General features: G+C 36.4%; 4 protein-coding genes across 7 annotated transcripts; 2 read left to right on the top strand and 2 right to left on the bottom strand.

The window, feature by feature from the left end:
• Positions 1-728: 728 nt before the first annotated feature.
• Positions 729-5,447, top strand: LOC116016659 (metal tolerance protein B). 3 transcript variants are annotated; one of them, XM_031257017.1, is made up of 3 exons: positions 2,468-2,600; positions 2,697-2,785; positions 4,216-5,447. In XM_031257017.1, exons 2-3 carry the CDS (start codon positions 2,699-2,701, stop codon positions 5,365-5,367), a joined length of 1,239 nt encoding a protein of 412 aa, XP_031112877.1. In that variant the 5' UTR covers positions 2,468-2,600; positions 2,697-2,698; the 3' UTR covers positions 5,368-5,447. The 3 variants fall into 3 exon arrangements, with proteins under 3 accessions (XP_031112879.1, XP_031112878.1, XP_031112877.1); XM_031257019.1 differs by lacking the exons at positions 2,468-2,600; positions 2,697-2,785 and adding an exon at positions 729-860; XM_031257018.1 differs by lacking the exon at positions 2,697-2,785 and having other exon boundaries at positions 2,465-2,600.
• A 240-nt stretch (positions 5,448-5,687) lies between these two features.
• Positions 5,688-8,138, bottom strand: LOC116016660 (ras-related protein Rab11C-like). Its single transcript, XM_031257020.1, has 3 exons — positions 7,928-8,138; positions 7,641-7,810; positions 5,688-6,631 (listed from the first exon to the last, which is right to left on the bottom strand). The coding sequence occupies exons 2-3, from the start codon at positions 7,803-7,805 to the stop codon at positions 6,149-6,151; spliced, it is 648 nt and encodes a 215-aa protein (XP_031112880.1). The 5' UTR covers positions 7,806-7,810; positions 7,928-8,138; the 3' UTR covers positions 5,688-6,148.
• A 3,404-nt stretch (positions 8,139-11,542) lies between these two features.
• On the top strand, positions 11,543-13,657 carry LOC116016828. Of its 2 annotated transcripts, XM_031257257.1 has the most exons (7): positions 11,543-11,821; positions 11,900-12,046; positions 12,310-12,400; positions 12,729-12,841; positions 12,943-13,009; positions 13,095-13,156; positions 13,387-13,657. In XM_031257257.1, the coding sequence occupies exons 2-6, from the start codon at positions 11,996-11,998 to the stop codon at positions 13,109-13,111; spliced, it is 339 nt and encodes a 112-aa protein (XP_031113117.1). In that variant the 5' UTR covers positions 11,543-11,821; positions 11,900-11,995; the 3' UTR covers positions 13,112-13,156; positions 13,387-13,657. The 2 variants fall into 2 exon arrangements, with proteins under 2 accessions (XP_031113117.1, XP_031113116.1); XM_031257256.1 differs by lacking the exon at positions 11,900-12,046 and having other exon boundaries at positions 11,549-11,821; positions 13,387-13,609.
• Positions 13,658-16,494, bottom strand: LOC116016830. Its single transcript, XM_031257258.1, has 2 exons — positions 15,955-16,494; positions 13,658-14,922 (listed from the first exon to the last, which is right to left on the bottom strand). The coding sequence occupies exons 1-2, from the start codon at positions 16,425-16,427 to the stop codon at positions 13,683-13,685; spliced, it is 1,713 nt and encodes a 570-aa protein (XP_031113118.1). The 5' UTR covers positions 16,428-16,494; the 3' UTR covers positions 13,658-13,682.
• Between the last annotated feature and the right edge of the window lie 2,098 nt (positions 16,495-18,592).

Here is an 18,592-nt window from a genome sequence, read left to right as displayed (position 1 = left end):
AAACTTATCAAATTATGTATTACCGTAATTAATTGATGTTTTGCAATTTCATTCTTTGAGATTTAAAGAGTTGAAGAGATAGCCAAAATTAAAATTGCGAACTTGTTTGAAAACCAAAATTATCGAAAAATTGTTGACTGACTTCCGATCTTCAAAGAAATTGCCAAATAATTTTCCCTTACATATGCTAAAGTTATGAATTTATTCCAATTTATCTCTATGCCACCCTTCCATAATCATACCAAATTGCCTTGCCTAATTCTAATCACATTCAAATTGATCTGCATATTTTTAATCATACTCAAATTAATAACTTCCATTCTTCTTTTCAAAAAATAACTCCCATTCTTATTTACATTTGATACTTTCAAGTGATTGGACCACGTAAAATTTTTACATAAAAAATACTATATATATATATATATATATATATATATTCATTTTTTTTTTACAGTTGGGCCCCCCAAATTTTGGGGGCCCTGTGCAGTGGCACTGGAAAGACATGCCCAGGGCCGACCCTGCTTATGTACTTTGACAATGTCCAATGTATGACTAAAAAGATCATGAATACATTGACCGTATCCATTGACCATATATAAACTAATATACCGTATCCATTGACCGTATATACTATTGGATTGATACCGTCGTCATATTCTCTCACGCGCCACACGCTCCTCCCCGTTCTTAGCAATGATGATATTCTTTGATTCTTTCCATTCGTATCCTAGTCTTTTAATGCGATCTCGCAATGTAAAATTCGGGTTTGTGGAAATATTCTCAGGATATCGGAAGCCCGCCGGAAGACATAATCTCCGGCGTTCCTCCGGGCTACCGTCTTTCTTTCTCCCCGTCTCCAGGTAAATTTCTTATCGGCACAATTAACGATTCGGTGTGTCATTTGATACCATCTCTCCGTCTTTAATCGTTTGCTTTAATGTTTCTTGTCGTATCAGAAATGGTAAATGTCATTTCTCAGCACTTGATTGTGTTCCTCCCCGATCAATGCGTGTTTATGTTTTTTCCCAGAATGCAGGGCAACATGGTATTGGATGCATTGATTTTTTTTTTAAAGGAAATTTATGCTTTTGGGGTTTATTTTTACCAGTGCCAATATGTTTGAGGTCTTGAACTAATTAGGGAAATGATAAAATTGAATGTGTTGAGGTCTTGTTCAACTAGTTCCATAGTTGGGTTGCTTTGATTGCTGTGGGGTCTCTGTAATTTCTTTGCAAACTGCAGCATATAAGTAGATTGCTTTATCTTTTGGTTTGGTTCTTGGTTGCAATTGTGGATTTGTGGGNTATATATATATATATATATATATATATATATATATATATATATATATATCAAAAACATAAAATATTCAAAAATAATATATCTAATATTTCATTTAAAAAGTATCAACCTTTTCCAAAATCTCATTTTCAATTGCAATTAAAGCTAATCCATTGACTCTCTCTTACAATGTAAGATACTTGATCGCGCAGGTAAAAATGTAAAATTTCAACAATTTCAACACTGAATATCTTTTTTTTTTCTTTTTGTAAAGACGATAGTAATTGAAATAGTAGATTATTCTTTTCTTTTTACACTTCTCTAACCCAACCCAGATACATATTTTCTAGAAAATATAATTATAAAATCCTATTGATACAAAAAAAAAATTATATAAAATTATAGATATATGAAAATCTTGTTGATGTTGTTCAATAAATATATAGTTAAAAATAAATAAAACTTATCAAATTATGTATTACCGTAATTAATTGATGTTTTGCAATTTCATTCTTTGAGATTTAAAGAGTTGAAGAGATAGCCAAAATTAAAATTGCGAACTTGTTTGAAAACCAAAATTATCGAAAAATTGTTGACTGACTTCCGATCTTCAAAGAAATTGCCAAATAATTTTCCCTTACATATGCTAAAGTTATGAATTTATTCCAATTTATCTCTATGCCACCCTTCCATAATCATACCAAATTGCCTTGCCTAATTCTAATCACATTCAAATTGATCTGCATATTTTTAATCATACTCAAATTAATAACTTCCATTCTTCTTTTCAAAAAATAACTCCCATTCTTATTTACATTTGATACTTTCAAGTGATTGGACCACGTAAAATTTTTACATAAAAAATACTATATATATATATATATATATATATATATTCATTTTTTTTTTACAGTTGGGCCCCCCAAATTTTGGGGGCCCTGTGCAGTGGCACTGGAAAGACATGCCCAGGGCCGACCCTGCTTATGTACTTTGACAATGTCCAATGTATGACTAAAAAGATCATGAATACATTGACCGTATCCATTGACCATATATAAACTAATATACCGTATCCATTGACCGTATATACTATTGGATTGATACCGTCGTCATATTCTCTCACGCGCCACACGCTCCTCCCCGTTCTTAGCAATGATGATATTCTTTGATTCTTTCCATTCGTATCCTAGTCTTTTAATGCGATCTCGCAATGTAAAATTCGGGTTTGTGGAAATATTCTCAGGATATCGGAAGCCCGCCGGAAGACATAATCTCCGGCGTTCCTCCGGGCTACCGTCTTTCTTTCTCCCCGTCTCCAGGTAAATTTCTTATCGGCACAATTAACGATTCGGTGTGTCATTTGATACCATCTCTCCGTCTTTAATCGTTTGCTTTAATGTTTCTTGTCGTATCAGAAATGGTAAATGTCATTTCTCAGCACTTGATTGTGTTCCTCCCCGATCAATGCGTGTTTATGTTTTTTCCCAGAATGCAGGGCAACATGGTATTGGATGCATTGATTTTTTTTTTAAAGGAAATTTATGCTTTTGGGGTTTATTTTTACCAGTGCCAATATGTTTGAGGTCTTGAACTAATTAGGGAAATGATAAAATTGAATGTGTTGAGGTCTTGTTCAACTAGTTCCATAGTTGGGTTGCTTTGATTGCTGTGGGGTCTCTGTAATTTCTTTGCAAACTGCAGCATATAAGTAGATTGCTTTATCTTTTGGTTTGGTTCTTGGTTGCAATTGTGGATTTGTGGGAACCTTTTTTTGGAGTTATTCTTGTGAATAATAAGCAATTTTTTTCATATATCTATTAGAAGATGGAGTGGTGGGGTTTGAATCCCAGTCTACCGCTAAACTATACTTCAATATGGATGCCTTTTTGTTTTTTTTGGTGAAGAGGGAAACTCTCTGTCACTACTCGAATGTGTGCACTTTGCATCTCTTTTAACTCTTGTCCTGTCTTGTGACCCTAGCAGCAAAGGACCACAAGGTGGTTTACCTGTATTGTTTGCCCTGACCGGATCAAACCAAGAAGGCCAATCGGCCGCTCATGGAGTCAAACTTGTAACATTGTGGTTATCAAGTCAACAATTTGACCAACTTGGTTGGGGTTGTCCCTTGATGGTTTTTTTTTTTTTTTTTTTAATAATGCACATTTGATGGGGATGGGGGATAATAAGCATTTCGGTTCTATGGAAATCTAGTGGTGGCGGCTTTGATTTTTTTACTGATGATCCAAATTGAAGTTGTAATTCAAATGGAATGGATTCCAAAGCCTAAAAAATGATCAGGGTCCATATTAGCTGCTGTTCTTTTTTGACCAGACAGAGCCTGTCTATACTCAAAAGATTTGAACTTTATTCTGAAACAAGATGGCTTCATTGGCTTGAGTGCAAGTTGTTTATTAAATTGTATAAAACAAAATTCTCAATGGATGGTGGGGCTAATCACACTGCAGAGTTAGGGAAGGTGGGGTGCATGTAATAGTGGATTTTTTGTGGAGAAGATAAATATATTGTGAGTATGACCAAAGTTTGGAGTTAGCATCTTAACTTACCCGATTCAACTGTGGTGGTGAAAATAGTGATCAATTCCTTTTTAAAGCAGTGTATGTAAGAAATTTACTCTTTTTCAGTGGCGTGCATAAACTGTGCATATCATATATGACTACTAGAGGGACTGAGCTTATGGACAACTTACCACCTTTTTTTCTTTTTCATTTCATTCTTTTGCTTTGCTTCTAAGATGGTTCTTAGTTTGAAAGTGTGCATATCCTCATCTACACGTCCCACTGAATCTGCACTAATCAGTATGCTTTGAGAGCCAGTTGGTCTAATTATGTTTTGAATCTTGCATGTGACTTCTGTACAACGATTTGTGTGTCTAACAAGCAAACTAATGTATAGTAGTAAAATTAATTGAAATAGATGGAGCAGCAGGAGGATTCTGGTTTGATACAACAAAAGCAGGAAGCTGAACTATATGGCAGCCCCAAACCCCTACAATTTTCTTGCAGTCCCATCTGTTTGTTCTCGCAACAAGAATACAATACGTTGGATTCAAGAAACAGATCAAAGTCCGCTACGAAGCTGTGTGGGCTTATAATCTTTTATGCAGCCGTCATGGTTGTGGAGATTATTGGAGGCGTAGAAGCGAATAGCCTTGCTGTTTTAACTGATGCAGGTCACTTGCTAACTGATATTGCTGGATTCTCGATTTCTCTTTTCACAGTATGGGTTTCGGGCTGGGAGGTTACATCAGAACACTCGTATGGGTTCCATCGGCTTGAAGTCTTGGGTGCCCTTGTATCGGTACAGTTGATATGGTTTATCTCTGGGATCTTGATCTATCAAGCACTCGAGAAAATTTTTCACAAAAATGTCAAAGTTAATGGGATGCTCATGTTTGCGACTGCAGCATTTGGGTTCGTAATTAACTGCATCACAGTTCTGTGGCTCGGACATGATCATTCTCATTCGTGTCATTCTCACCATTCCCACCACACAAGTGGAGATGGTCATTCTCACCATTCCCATAGAAGTGAAGATCATCACAATCATGAATTGGAAGAACTCTGTCCTGGAAATGGAGAAGAGAGCAAAATAATGATGCCGGGTTCACCTGGACAGACGGAAATCTTAAACATAAACGTCGAAGGGGCATACCTGCATGTCATTGTTGATTTGATTCAATCTGTTGGGGTGATGATTGCTGGAGCTATCATGTGGGCGAAACCAGAATGGTTCCTGGTTGATCTGCTATGCACTCTCATCTTCTCAACCGTCGCTCTCAGCACCACTATACCGATGCTCAGAAATATCTTCTCAATCTTGATGGAGAGAACACCACAGGAAGTTGACATCTCCCAACTAAAGAACGGTCTGAAATGCATAGACGGGGTCCATGATGTCCACGACCTGCACGTTTGGTCCATCACAGTTGGAAAAACTGTTCTGGCGTGCCACGTTGTAACTGAGCCCGGGGCAAATCCAAATGAAGTCCTTCATAGGGTTAGGGAATATTGTGAAAGAAAGTTCAAAATCCATCATGTGACCATACAAATAGAACAAGAATCTTAGCAATGGGGTTCATTACTTACCATTCGTTTGTTATTTTCTATCCTTTAATATTCATTCTGTCACTGATTTAGAGGGTTTAACGATCATTGCATAGTTTCGGGCAATATGGCTCTGATTAACCCAAGAAAATTCCCTGCAAACCAAACATGAAACTATTTCTGGTTCTGATTAGAATTGCGGCTAGGAATCTGGCCTTCACTGCACTAACGTCAGAATGTCATATTGAGAGGCTGTCTTTAATTTACGTTAGACTTAGTCATCCACAGCCTCACGCTGTGGACATCACGTAATCCCATTAACAACGACGTGGAGATCAGAGGTGAGAAACAGTAGTGTACTAAACAATGGGACGAATAATTCCCACGGATTACAGGTAAAATATGCCTTTCACTAGAACGGCACACATTGAAAAAGTAAACATTTCAATCATTTATATAATCAAAGGATTAGGTGGTAGGCCTGCAATCTGCATCCGTGGTTGTGGACACGCAAAGAGCACTAGCACTACTTCGCTATCAAAACTTCTGTTTTCAAACCACCACTCTTCCACCTCGCAGAAAACTAATATTTTTGTTTTTGTTTCTTTGGTGCGCCATATTAGAGAACATCCTCCTAACCCACTAAACAATTAACATTCACGAGCTCTTTTGTAACAATGCGGTAAGAAAGTACTCTACAAGCCTCTCTTGTTCAGAGAGAAGAAAAAGAAAATACGAAAATTTAAAAAAGAAAAAGTTTGTGCTTGCTAAAACCACCCATGCTTCCCTCCGGGAAATTCAACTCAGTTTGAACAGCAGCCTCTCTTAGCATTGTCAGAGGAATCAACGTTGATGGTGGTGCCCTGACCAGGAAGGGCTGCGGCTTTTGCTGCTTCCTCTGCAGCTAATGCCTTCTTGCTGATTATATGGTAGGTTTCCACCAAAATAGTCTGAAAAGCCTTTTCAACGTTAACTGCTTCCAGAGCAGATGTCTCTAGAAACGAGAGCCCTTCCTTTTCAGCCAAAGCTTGACCATCCTGCTCCGAGACTGCTCTAAGGTGGTTGAGATCCGACTTGTTGCCAACCATCATGATGACAATGTTAGAGTCTGCATGGTCTCTTAGTTCTCGCAGCCACCTTAGGACATTTTCAAAGGTTTGCTTCTTTGTTATGTCATAGACAAGGAGAGCACCTACAGCTCCTCTGTAGTAAGCGCTGGTGATAGCTCGGTACCTTTCTTGGCCTGCAGTGTCCCAAATCTGAGCCTTGACTGTCTTTCCTTCCACCTGCATCATAGGACCAGGTAAGTAGCATCGGTGATTCAAAGGAGCCCAACTTCTCTATACTAAAGTACAGAAGCACTATACAATAAAAAATTAAAAAGAAATAGGATGCATTGTAGACCATAAGAAATAAACATGGATGCCAATTCTATTATTGCTCATGAGTAAAAAACAAATTCCATCCAGAATGCATATTTCAAAAACTGATGAATTAATCACATTTAGTCACATATGATGAAAGATGAATTTAGCCATTTTCCATTTGAGTTCCTCTTTTTCAATAAAGCATGCAACAATGGTGAAACTTACATGTTACTCTGTATATAGGTCACAGACCAGAGACCTTCCTACCTTTCCTTACTAGATCCATGAATGTGATAGGAGAGATTCATCAATCATATGCATACAACCAAACCACACAAAGACTGAGAAAAAGGTTCTCTGCAGTAAATATGCTATGACACCAAGTTAGAAGCATTGCAAAACAGATACTCCTAGAAAAATTGAATAATGGGGATTAAGGGCAGATACATCCACTAAGCATAGGGCATATACATCATAAGATTTCCAATTGAAAACTATATCTTTTGGCTAAATTCCTTGTAAAAATTCAAACACCTCCACAATAAACTTCCGGTTCTGTCAAGAAATTTTTGCTAAAAGAACACCAAAAAATAACCACACATTCTCTGTGTCTTTCCAACTTCAAAGTGAGAAGCAGCAAGCAATTATGCAATTAATTCATATCATATGAAATTGTTGTCTAATTCTTTCACTCGAGCATTCACCAAACACTCGTAGAAAGAACACTCATAGTGGTCCACCCCTACAGCAGAAGTACAGAACCTATAAACACTTGAAATCAACCTATAGAATGAAAACTCGAAAATGCAACAATTGAAACCGTAGCTCCGGCTCTATTTCAGAGATTGGACTGCAAATATAAGCGTTTCTATCTCGACAACAATCGAACCTATCACACAGAGCTAACAGAGCGAGAAGCGGACAATACCTGAAGAGTTCGGGTGGCGAATTCGACTCCGATAGTGGACTTGGACTCCAAGCAGAACTCATTTCGGGTAAACCTGGACAGAATATTGGATTTCCCGACTCCAGAGTCTCCGATCAACACGATCTTAAACAGGTAATCGTATTCATGCTCCACTCTATTCGCCATCCCTCCTACACAAACACAAAAACGCACAAACCGAACAATCAGATCCAATCAATCCGGTCGCCAATCAAAACCATATCCACGCAATACAAAACAGCATAAACGCACGAAAAAAAAAACCTTACCGTAATAGGAGAGAACAAAACCGGCGATACGGCGGATGAGAACGGGGATACAAACAACGGAAGAAACGGAGAAAAACGCAGCTTTTTGAAACGGCCAATGCGAGGAATTGTCTCTTCTGCTTGCTTAAAGGACTGATTACATTACAATATTACATACTCTTCCTCCCTGGCGGGTTTCTATCTATAAATGTAATTTGCAATTTCCTTATGGATTTCTAGGAAATGCGGCAAAATTATGGAGATTCTGGATTTAAATATTTGGGGGAGGGGGGAAGCGGCGTCGTTTTGAGGAAGTTGACGATCTTGCCAAGTTGACAAAAAGGTACGTATGGTCTGCGTTGGCACCTGGCAGTTGAGAGCGACGGAGAGTGGAATGTTAGTGGCTTCCACGTAGGCAAAGGTCGTTGTCCTTCCCACTCTCCCCGTCTCCAACCCCACCGCCCCACGCCCATTGGATCTTGAGTCTGGACGTACCAAAAAATTTGAGATTTTTTTTTTTTAAAATAAAAAAAAATTGAGAAATTTAAGAAATAGAAAATCCATCTTTCTTTCAAAAGAAAATTTTAAAAAAGAATCCTACTTTTAATAATTAATTAGTGTGGTATTTCCATTTTTAGTTTTATATTTTTAATTTTATCATATTATATCCTTAATTTGTATTTATTTATCACAACTAATTTTTTGTTTAAATTTGTATTATTTAACATTCAATAATTATAGTTAATATTTAAATTGAATGGTTAAATTACATATTAGTTATATTTATTAACTGATATAATAACAAACTTAAAAAGAAAAACTAAATATGAGTTCTCACCATAGTCGATCATTAAAAGTGAAATTTACTTATTAAAAAAAAGGGAAAATGACACTTTTTTCCCCTATGTTATGTGCATATAACACTTTTTCCCCCTGTGCTACTAAAGTGGTTGTTTTCCCCCCTCAGTTATTTTAAAAGTGGTAGTTTTTCCCCCTGTAACGTTAAATTGACATTTTTGCCCAAAAAAGTAATTATTTCATTTATTTTTATTCTCCAACCAATTATTACTAATATGTATGGAAGATCACGGTTCGATGCGAACCTAATCAAACACTGTAGCAATTGAACTTAAATAATATGGACGGTAGTTACGGTTACGATTCAGAACCGAAAAAATAAAATAAAATAATTGTTGAATTTAGACTATTTTTGAATAAGAAATAAAATTAAAAAATAAATAAATAAATAAGTTTTGATTGGTGGTTCAAAATCGAAATTGGAATCGAACCGTACCGATTTGTCAAAATAAGTGTTTGATCATTTTCACTATATATGACAGTGGTTCAGTTCCGGTTCACGGTTCAACAATTATTTAATTTTATTTTTTTCAGTTCTGAATCTTAACCAGAACTGTCCATACTATTTCGGTATGATTGCTATAGTGTTTGGTTAGGTTCGAACCGAATCGTGATCATCCATACATATAAGTAATAATTTGTTGGAGAAGAAAAATAAATGAAATAATTATTTTAAGGGTAAAAATGCCAATTTAACATTTCAAGGGGAAAAACAGCCACTTTAATAACACAGGGGGAAAAGTGCTATATTCACATAGTGGAAAAAGTGTCATTTTCCCTTTAAAAAATTAGTTTTCAAAGTATATAAGTGCAATACTATCTAGGAAATGTTCATGCATAGGTAATTGAATGTTGAATTTGTTTATTTAAATCGATAATTCAAAGTATATGAATGTAAGATAATATATGAGGGGTCGCACTTGTGTAAGACTGTCTCACGGATCTTTATTTTGTAAGACGTATCGGGTCGGATTGAATCAACATGCAAATGGCATACTTATATGCTCAAGTGTAATATTAATCATAAATAAAAAATTTGTCATTTATAAAGGAAAATGTAATACTTTTGATGAAAAATTTATAGTAATCATTTTGCATTTTGATGTAAAAGTAATATATTTTCCATCAAAAGTATTACATTTTCCATAATAAGTAATGCTCCCCTTACTTATAAAGAAAAATATAATACTTTTGATGAAAAATGTAATACTTTTAAATCGAAATGTAAAAGTATTACATTTTCTCTTAAAAGTATTATATTTACAATTATAAGTAACAATTTTTTTTTCTGATTAGTATTACATTTGAGCTTATAAGTATGACATTTGTGTGTATAAGTATAACATTTTCTTCTTGACCCGACCCGTCTCACGCAAGTTTTTGTCGTATATGAGAGATTGATTATAATTACCATATTTTAATGTACAATTGTAGTACACATATGAATTGTATTACTATATTTTACAATATTACGCAAACCTTAATAGTATAGAAGTATGTTTTGGACGGAAAGTTAAAATACATAATTTTGCTTTTATTAATAGTATAGGTTCTTATACCATGAATATGATTGATATTGCATTGTGAATCTGATACAAAAATTTTGTACTTACAGTTAACAATTTATATACAATATGTAAACAAATAATTTGATAATTGATGACACGTAATATAATATCTACATATATAAAAATTGTCAATTACAAGTACAAAATATGTTAATAATTACAAATACAGAATTTGAAAGTTATTTTTTTATTCGGATCTATAATGCAAGGTGACAAGGTGTAGCATGTGTAGGTCTAGGTAGTAAAGTGGAACTTTCTTAGACATAAAGGGGTCCAAGTGCAATTTCCACAAGCTTCAGGGCGATCCAAGTGAAATCATTCTTGATTGTTTGGTACGTTTCTGATCATTCATCAACTTTCCACGTTGGTTTTCGGCGCTAGACTTGCGAAAGGGAATGAACACAACTGACATTTGATCTTCAAAGCCCAAAGGGAGAAAAATGGGGTCAACTTTTAGAATATAAACGTGGCATATCCTAATACAATGAAAATTGTTACGGAGTATTTACCTATACATTTCTGGTGTGATTTACTCGCAACTTAATATACATTAGTAATTATAATTTTTTTATTATACAAAATGTTTATTTACCTCGCAAGCAGCGAGCGAGTGATAGTGGAACATGATTCATGTGGTTACTACATAAGAGCATGACTTATAGTACACTTTGAGAAGTGGTGAAAGGTTTCCTCACTGCCCAAAAAAAATTATATACACTAATATTGATATTGTACTAAAATGCTCACATTTTTGTAATTCTTTGGTTACAAAAAAAAAAAAGTCGCTACCCAAAAGTACGCAATGAAACATTGTGACTACCAAGATAATAATCCGATCCACCCGATTAAGATTACCACCATCAATACATGAATTACGTGATTCGTTGAACAACTTGCATAACGAATCAAAACCAAATAATTAATCACATTAAATTTTAATGCAAAAATAATAAAATTTCTCTTATAAAAAAATAGAAATTAATTATTATTATTTGATATATAAACAATCATAACGTATCCTATGAAATTGATATTTATATTTGGGAGAAAATAAAGTGTCCCATAAAAGTAGCATAATGGCAAATGGTGACATAAGCTGAAACCTATGTATTAAAATAAAATGGAGTGTTAGTCTTTTACGTGGAGACGTGTAATGGAATGAATTCCCTGTTTTGGTTTTGTTTTGTGCAGTCAATTCTCACTACTCCCATATCTGTGATTGCGATTTTCACGTGCCCTGTTTCTTTCCTTCTTCAAATTATCTTTAAAAGGACTTCTTCTTCTTCTTCTTCGCTCTCTTTCTCCTGCACCTTCTGATCATCCGCTCCAAGAATCCCTTTTTTTGCAGAGGAAAAAGATAATGGAAAGTTCTAACAAGCAAGCCGGTTCCGCTTCGTCGCTGACGGATTATCTTTTCGGTGCAAAGGGTTCATCCCAGCCGTCAAATTCTTCTGGGATTTTCTCCTCAATCTTCCCGCCTCCAACCCTGGTACGGTTTTCTCCTTAATCTTTTAGCCTCTTTGGTTGGTTGTATTGCATGTTTCTTGATTGTTGAGTGGGTTTTCAGTGGTCGATTTGAAGTATGACTTGGTGAATCGTATGATGCTTGAGAGTGCCAACCACCAGTTTGTGGAAAAGACTGTTGAATTCATGACAGCAACTTATGAAACTTATTAGTCCATGGCTCCATGCATATATGATGCCCTTTTTTATGGTAATTGATTGATGATTATCAATGGAACCACAAGTTGGTAAAACCCTTTACTTGGTAATCACAAGGTTACAAGTTGATTACAAGCGGCTTATTGGCCTTTCTGGTTTGATCCGACCAGTTATGAGCATTCTAGGCTGGTTTATCTCTGATTCTTTTGTTGTATCATGGTTATGAAGCATGATGGGATTGCATATTTAACCTTAAGTTTTGAAGCATTAAATCTTGGTAGAATATTATACAGCATATGTTCTGTTGGCTTGCAGGCTGGGGGAAGAAAGTCTCCAACTTCTGACCTTTTGGGATCTCTTGAGAATCACTCATCTGCAGGTCAGGCATGGAAGAAAGGACTTCCAGGTAGGCTACCTTCTGTGTACCCTTTTCTTTTCGTTTTCTCATCATACCCCTGCCTTAAGTTAATATGTGTCTATGTACTCTGTGCTTATTTTTCCTAATGATCTTGGGATAAATGCTAAATAGATGTATCATAGTTCATTATAAGCAGCATGAGTGGTTTTACCGTTGGCTTGATTGAACACACGAGGTTCATATGCACTAGACTTGAGCAATTTTGTATACTAAAGTGAACTCATGCTAGCAAAACCTAAGTTTGACACTTGAAAAATAATGTGGAAATGTTTTATGAGCACATATGTTATGACTAAAAGTCTGGACCTTGGAACAGAATTTCAGGATAGAGTGGAACCGTGCCCATTGAGTTCGTCGCTTTACTATGGTGCGCAAGAGGACATGTATATCAAGTCATCTGGTGCACAGTCATTGGGATCATTGCCTAATGTGAGCCTGTTCCTGGAAAACTGATCATTATGTTTTTTCTATGTATAGTAATTATTACTCATGGTGGCACTGACTCGTGTTTGAACTTTTAAATGCGACAGTACAACAAAAAGGAGGATGGCGCCAATGGAAACAACTTTAGTGCCCCTGGAGGAAATTTGTGGGAAGGTATGGTTGCTGACAATATGAGAATTCTGTACAATTTAATGAGAAAAATTCATGGAATATAAATATGTTTACATCTTTTATGCAGGGTCAGTTTTTTATTAAGACACTGTTCTGCCACAAATATGCAAATTCCTAATATTATCAAAGGTGAGTTAGTGATAGAAGCTTATGTAGATTGTCTGGATATTTTTATTTTTAAGACCCGAGGTTTTGGTTATTTTCAGTTCGACTTCTCTATTGTCTGGCTAGTTCCTTTTTTTTTTTTTCTTTCTTTCTTTCTTTCTCTAAATTCTGATTTATATCACATTTCTTCTACACTTTGTGGTAAGTCGTGTTGCGTACTGTTTGACTGTCTTTTGTTCCAAAACGACCTGCAGGAATTCCTGACGCCTCGGAACAGAATGGTTTAAATTCAAGGAAGATAATTTATTAGTTGTGAACAGGCTCTTGTGATCATGAACTTCAGAAGTTTTATCCCCCGGTCCCGGTTCACTTGATTACATCTTAGTAGAACTTAAAATAGTATTGCACTCTTAAAATTATATCGACTCTGAGAAAAAGAGTTTGTTTTTGTTGAATGCATGTCCTTTTGTTATCTCTTATGTGGTATGTGACTGTGTGTGTGTCTCTGTGTAAATCCCTTCGAAATTTGTGGCTTCTAAAAACATTGTATTCAACTAATCTGAGGTTTGTACATACAGTAATCATTATTATAGATACAAAAGAACAGGCTTTCATAGGCTGCTGCCATTTTTGTTGCAGTAAAAAGCTTCAAACCCCTCTCCCTAGCCAAATTCCCTTTTTGCTTAAGAACTTCCCTCCCATCTTCCCAAACTCGATACAGAGCTTTCTTCAGTGCTTCCACTGTGGGCGAAAACGTGTACCCCATCTCTTTGCTGAAAATTATAGACTGTGTTATGCTTGGTAGGTTAGTAGCCATTAATGGCTTACCAGTAAGGATAGCCTCCAGGAGAGTATGATCCAGTCCTTGAGCTCTGAGAGTTGGATTCACAAATATGTCTATTGCATTATAAAACCCTGCCAATTCAGCCTGTTCCAATGGCCCCAAAACCAGTAAATTTGATCCTAATTCTTTATATCTAGCGCCCCATGGACCATTACCTGCAACCAGAACAAGAACACTGTCTCTGAATGTGGAATTCTCCATGAATATCTGCCTTAGAGCTTCAAACATCAAAGGGTGCCCTTTATCCTTCACCAATCTGCCCGCTAATCCCAGAACCAGTGACTTAGATTCCCGAATGCCAAATTTTAGCTTGAATTCTATACCCTTTGCAGCATCTGGTATAAAGACGTGCTCGTCTACTCCATTGAGGATGACATGAACGCGTTCTTCGGGTATCATGTAGATCCTCTTGAGCACTTCACCTGCATGGTCACTGGTGGCCACATGGTGAGCATAGTGCTTGAAAAACTTGACCTCTTCCACAACTTTTTTCACTCTCTCAGTCAAGGCAATTGACTGAGACTGCTCTGGAGCTCTTAAAAGCTCCTGTATGATATCGGAATGTATTGATTCATATGCAATTCCATGCCAGCTAACAGCAAGGTTGCTCAGGTTTCTTGATCTGGTGTACCTGAGCCCTACACTCTCGGTGTGGGACACATCAAAGGGCCTCCCTGTCGAGTTCTCAGCCCGGAATTGCTCCCAGACAGTGGCCTGGTCTAAATAACCAGCAGCCGTCGGTTTTGACAGGTGAAAATGCAGATTGGCGAGGGCGGGATACACAGGGAAGGACGACGAGTTGGAGGTGAAGATGTGGAGTTCGTGGCCGCGTTTAGCAAGGGCGAGGTGGAGAGTTAAGGCGTGGCGTTCAAGGCCCCCAGCGCGGTGCTTGTCTGGCCATTTCTTGACAAACAGGGCAATCTTGAGCTGCCTGTGTGGCGGTTCTGATGCAAAATCAAGGTGGTTCCAAGCATATGGAAACTCCAGAAGATTAACAGGATGCTCCTCCTCTCTCTGCACAATCTGAGCTATTGAGAAGAAGCTGTTAGCAGTGTAAGAAGACCAGAAGATGAAAGAAATGGAGGAGAAACCAGACATGAAAAGCAAGAAACAGCAAGAAGCTCGAAAGCATATGGTAGTATTCTGATCCTTTGCCATAACAGTGACAAAAGCATATCAAGAATCAAATTTTTTTCAAAGTTGCAGATCTGATAAATTGGCAGCACATGATAATGTAAAGTAGAAAAGCTCCAGTCTTAGTTGACTTCGAGATTAGAAAAACCTTAATTAGTACAAGTTGTGTAATAAAAAAAAAGATTTTTCATACTAAAATACTTCCCCATTCAAACCTTGGAAGGAGTAAAACACATTACATGATATTTTTATTTGTACACATTTCTTTCAGTTTCTCGATTGCTTTAAGATTAATCCAGATTTGTGTTATGATCTTATTGTATGAAAGCATGGAGCACAACGTTAGAAGAAGTTAAATACATTACATGATATTTTTATTTTTACACATTACATTCAATGTCTTGGTTGCTGTAAGATTAATCCAGATTCGCGCTATGATCTTATTGCATGAAAGCGTGGAGCACAATGTTGGAAGAAGTAAAATACATTACATGATATTTTTATTTTTACACATTGCATTCAGTATTTCAGTGTCTCTATTGTTGTAAGATTAATCCAGATTTGTGTTCTGATCTTATCGTGTGAAGGCATAGAGCACAACGTTGGAAGAAGTAAAATACATTTCATGATATTTTTATTTCTATACATTACATTCAGTGTCTCGGTTGCTGTAAGATTAATCCAGATTTGTTCTATGATCTTATCGCGTGGAGGCATGGAGCACAATATTGTCTTCGGTGTGTCTCTATTGTTGTAAGATTAATTCAGATTCGGATCTTATTGCCTGAAGGCATGGAACACAATGAAAATATATATGATGAGAGCAAAAGGGACTAACGTGACAAGAGGGATAGCAGCAGCCAAAGTGTAATAGCCCCAACAGCCCAAAACCCCCAGCTTAATCTGAACCCAATCCACCAGCGCCAGGGTCAAGAAAACACACCCAAAAACAGAGCCCAAAGCCGAACCCAAAATCCCAACCCGCAACATCCTAAGATCAACGCGCCCGGCGCCGTGCAACACTGCGTGGCAATTCAATATATGATCATGATCGGCAATCCTGATGGCCTGTTTCAGCCCCAGCGCAACGAGGCTGGAGAAGAGGAAGGAGCTGAAGGAGTAGACGTGGCGGGAGACGAGGCGCTGCGCCGTGGCGGCCGTGGCGGCGCAGGTGGAGGTGCTGACGAGGGTGTATGAATGGTCTGAAGGGGTGGAAGTGAGGCCGATGAAAAGCGCGATTGTGAAGATGGAGTTTACGTTTACTATGCCGTCCAGGGCCATAATGTGGATTAGTGTTGTACTGGTTTGAGGCGGCATTTTGAGGATGGAGAGGACGACATGTTCAAGGCTACATCATTTGTTTATTGTTGGGGGGAGGGGGTGAGGAGTGAGGAGTGGCGTTTAAGCAAGAAAATGTGATGCGGGATTCCCTATGAACGTCTCTTACGGGGCAAGGAAAAGGGTGTTTTTTTCTTCCATATCTTCCGGTACTCGAATCGCGCCAAAAAGAACGCCGTTGGCCGGGGATCGAACCCGGGTCACCCGCGTGACAGGCGGGTATACTCACCACTATACTACAACGACATTGACGTTAGTTGTTCCATTAGTTTTATTAGGCACTGGACTAATGTTTGGTAATGACTCCGCAGGAGTCTTCTGTAGTTCAGTTCCTATATCTTATCTCCTAAGGCCAAAAGTTAAGCGACATAGTTGTAGTCCTTCTAAGTGAGAGGTTACAGGTTCAATACCATATGTTATTTACTTGATAACTACAAAATTTTGAGACCCTAAATTTATATCACGATGACATTAATTAAAAAAAAAAGAGCAAAAAAAAAAAAAGCCTACAAATATAATTTTCCCTCCAATCTTTATATAATAATCCTCTAAAAAAAATGTGGTGATATAGTCCGTGACTCCAAAGTCCAAAATTGGGATATCAATATTCTACAACCATTGATTGAGGGTGGTGTTGTCCTCTTTTGGGTTTACTTTTCTTGGAAGCTTTTTTAACAATTCCTCTAATAAAAGTCTTGTCTTAATTTCATCATATCATTTCTTAAACGTCATTGTTGCAAATTTCTTCTCAAACTCCACAACTCCACCGAATTGAAAATCCTATCCTCAGCTCGTGAAGAGTTGTCACCAACATTCTCTCTTGTACTTAGTTTTCAATTTTCTAACATGATTTTAAAGACCCCAACAACTTAGTAGATCTAATGCATATATATATAGGTTGGCCTGCTAATTTATTATGATGTATTATTTACTTTATATGGAATCCATAATTTATTGATTTTTACAATTTGTGCGTTTGACGTATGACCAACGTAATCAATCAGAAATCAAGAGAATAGCTAAGGAAGAATAAGGGCAACTGCGGTAAATCATTATTGATGTCCGTAAAAAAGATTTTGAATCCTTACCAAGTTCTTTTTAGGTATTTATATATTTCGATCCTAATTATGATTTTTGCATAAATTCGAAAATTAAATTCCACAGATCATGTATATATATTAATTACAAATTGATTGTCTATAAAACAAGGAAAATAATCTCCTAAATTGGGAAACAAATTACCCCAATTTCCATTTGAAAAAATAAGCAAGCGCATACGTGAATCACATACTAAAATAGGTCGAGGCCAGATATCAAACCAGCATTGCCTAATCCGTCATATTTATTAGAGAAGTACTAAAATCATTATAACATGGATTATGGTTCACAATGCGCATTGCAGACTATCTTGATCCATGATATAATTTGCGGAAGTATACTATAATACAATTCAAGTGAAGTCGTGATCCTGTATATATGTTAGTTACAGAGTATTTATGATGCATGTTAATTAGAAGCATATTTACTCAATTATCTTAATCATATAAATTTATGTTACTTTATAATATGATATTTAAAAAAAATGATATTCTTCATGAAATATTAATATGATTTTCTAAATAATGTAATGCCATTGGAATTTCAAATCATAGGTAGCCAAGTTAGTTAACTTGTAAATGTTCCTACAACTTACAAGTCAACTACTTTTCCTACTTTGTGCATTTTCAATTAAAGCAAAGAGAAGCCAACATGGGAACAAAAAAATCGTACCAATACAATGAAGTCAATGTATATTTATTTAAAAAAAAAAAATCTTTTGTGGAAAAAGTAATAGAGAATAGAGATGGTAGCCAACCATTAAAACTACTAAAACCAGACCACCATCTATAGGCATGTTAGGAGAGCAACTACACCACCCTCTTTTTAATACCTATAATAATTTTGCTGAAATTTCATACTCAATATTGCTATTCATAATACCGATACAATAATATATACTATTTTTTTAATTGTATTGATAATAAGTATTAGAGTTGTCATCATCTCAGAAATTTTGTCAATTGTAAGATGATGTGAATTATGAAGTGACTTTTTAAATTTGACTTTGTTTAACTTTATAAGTCATGTAGTTAGAAAGCTTGCAA

Source organism: Ipomoea triloba, chromosome 4 (assembly GCF_003576645.1).
Source record: "Ipomoea triloba cultivar NCNSP0323 chromosome 4, ASM357664v1".
NCBI classification, from domain to species: Eukaryota; Viridiplantae; Streptophyta; class Magnoliopsida; order Solanales; family Convolvulaceae; genus Ipomoea; species Ipomoea triloba.
The sequence above is the reverse complement of the archived record's forward strand: the minus strand, read 5'-3'. Positions and strand labels throughout refer to the sequence as shown.

Bases quoted from the DNA above. Each gene is read 5' to 3' on its own strand.
- LOC116016659 (XM_031257017.1), top strand. From the start codon at position 2,699: ATGGTAAATGTCATTTCTCAGCACTTGATTGTGTTCCTCCCCGATCAA. The intron at 2,786-4,215 runs GTATTGGATGCA...TAATTGAAATAG, and splicing joins CCAGAATGCAGGGCAACATG to ATGGAGCAGCAGGAGGATTC.
- LOC116016660 (XM_031257020.1), bottom strand. From the start codon at position 7,805: ATGGCGAATAGAGTGGAGCATGAATACGATTACCTGTTTAAGATCGTG. The intron at 6,632-7,640 runs GTATTGTCCGCT...CCTATGATGCAG, and splicing joins TCGCCACCCGAACTCTTCAG to GTGGAAGGAAAGACAGTCAA.
- LOC116016828 (XM_031257256.1), top strand. From the start codon at position 11,693: ATGGAAAGTTCTAACAAGCAAGCCGGTTCCGCTTCGTCGCTGACGGAT. The intron at 11,822-12,309 runs GTACGGTTTTCT...GTTGGCTTGCAG, and splicing joins TCTTCCCGCCTCCAACCCTG to GCTGGGGGAAGAAAGTCTCC. The intron at 12,842-12,942 runs GTGAGCCTGTTC...TAAATGCGACAG, and splicing joins CATTGGGATCATTGCCTAAT to TACAACAAAAAGGAGGATGG.
- LOC116016830 (XM_031257258.1), bottom strand. From the start codon at position 16,427: ATGCCGCCTCAAACCAGTACAACACTAATCCACATTATGGCCCTGGAC. The intron at 14,923-15,954 runs TGTCACGTTAGT...TGATTTTGCATC, and splicing joins TTGGCTGCTGCTATCCCTCT to AGAACCGCCACACAGGCAGC.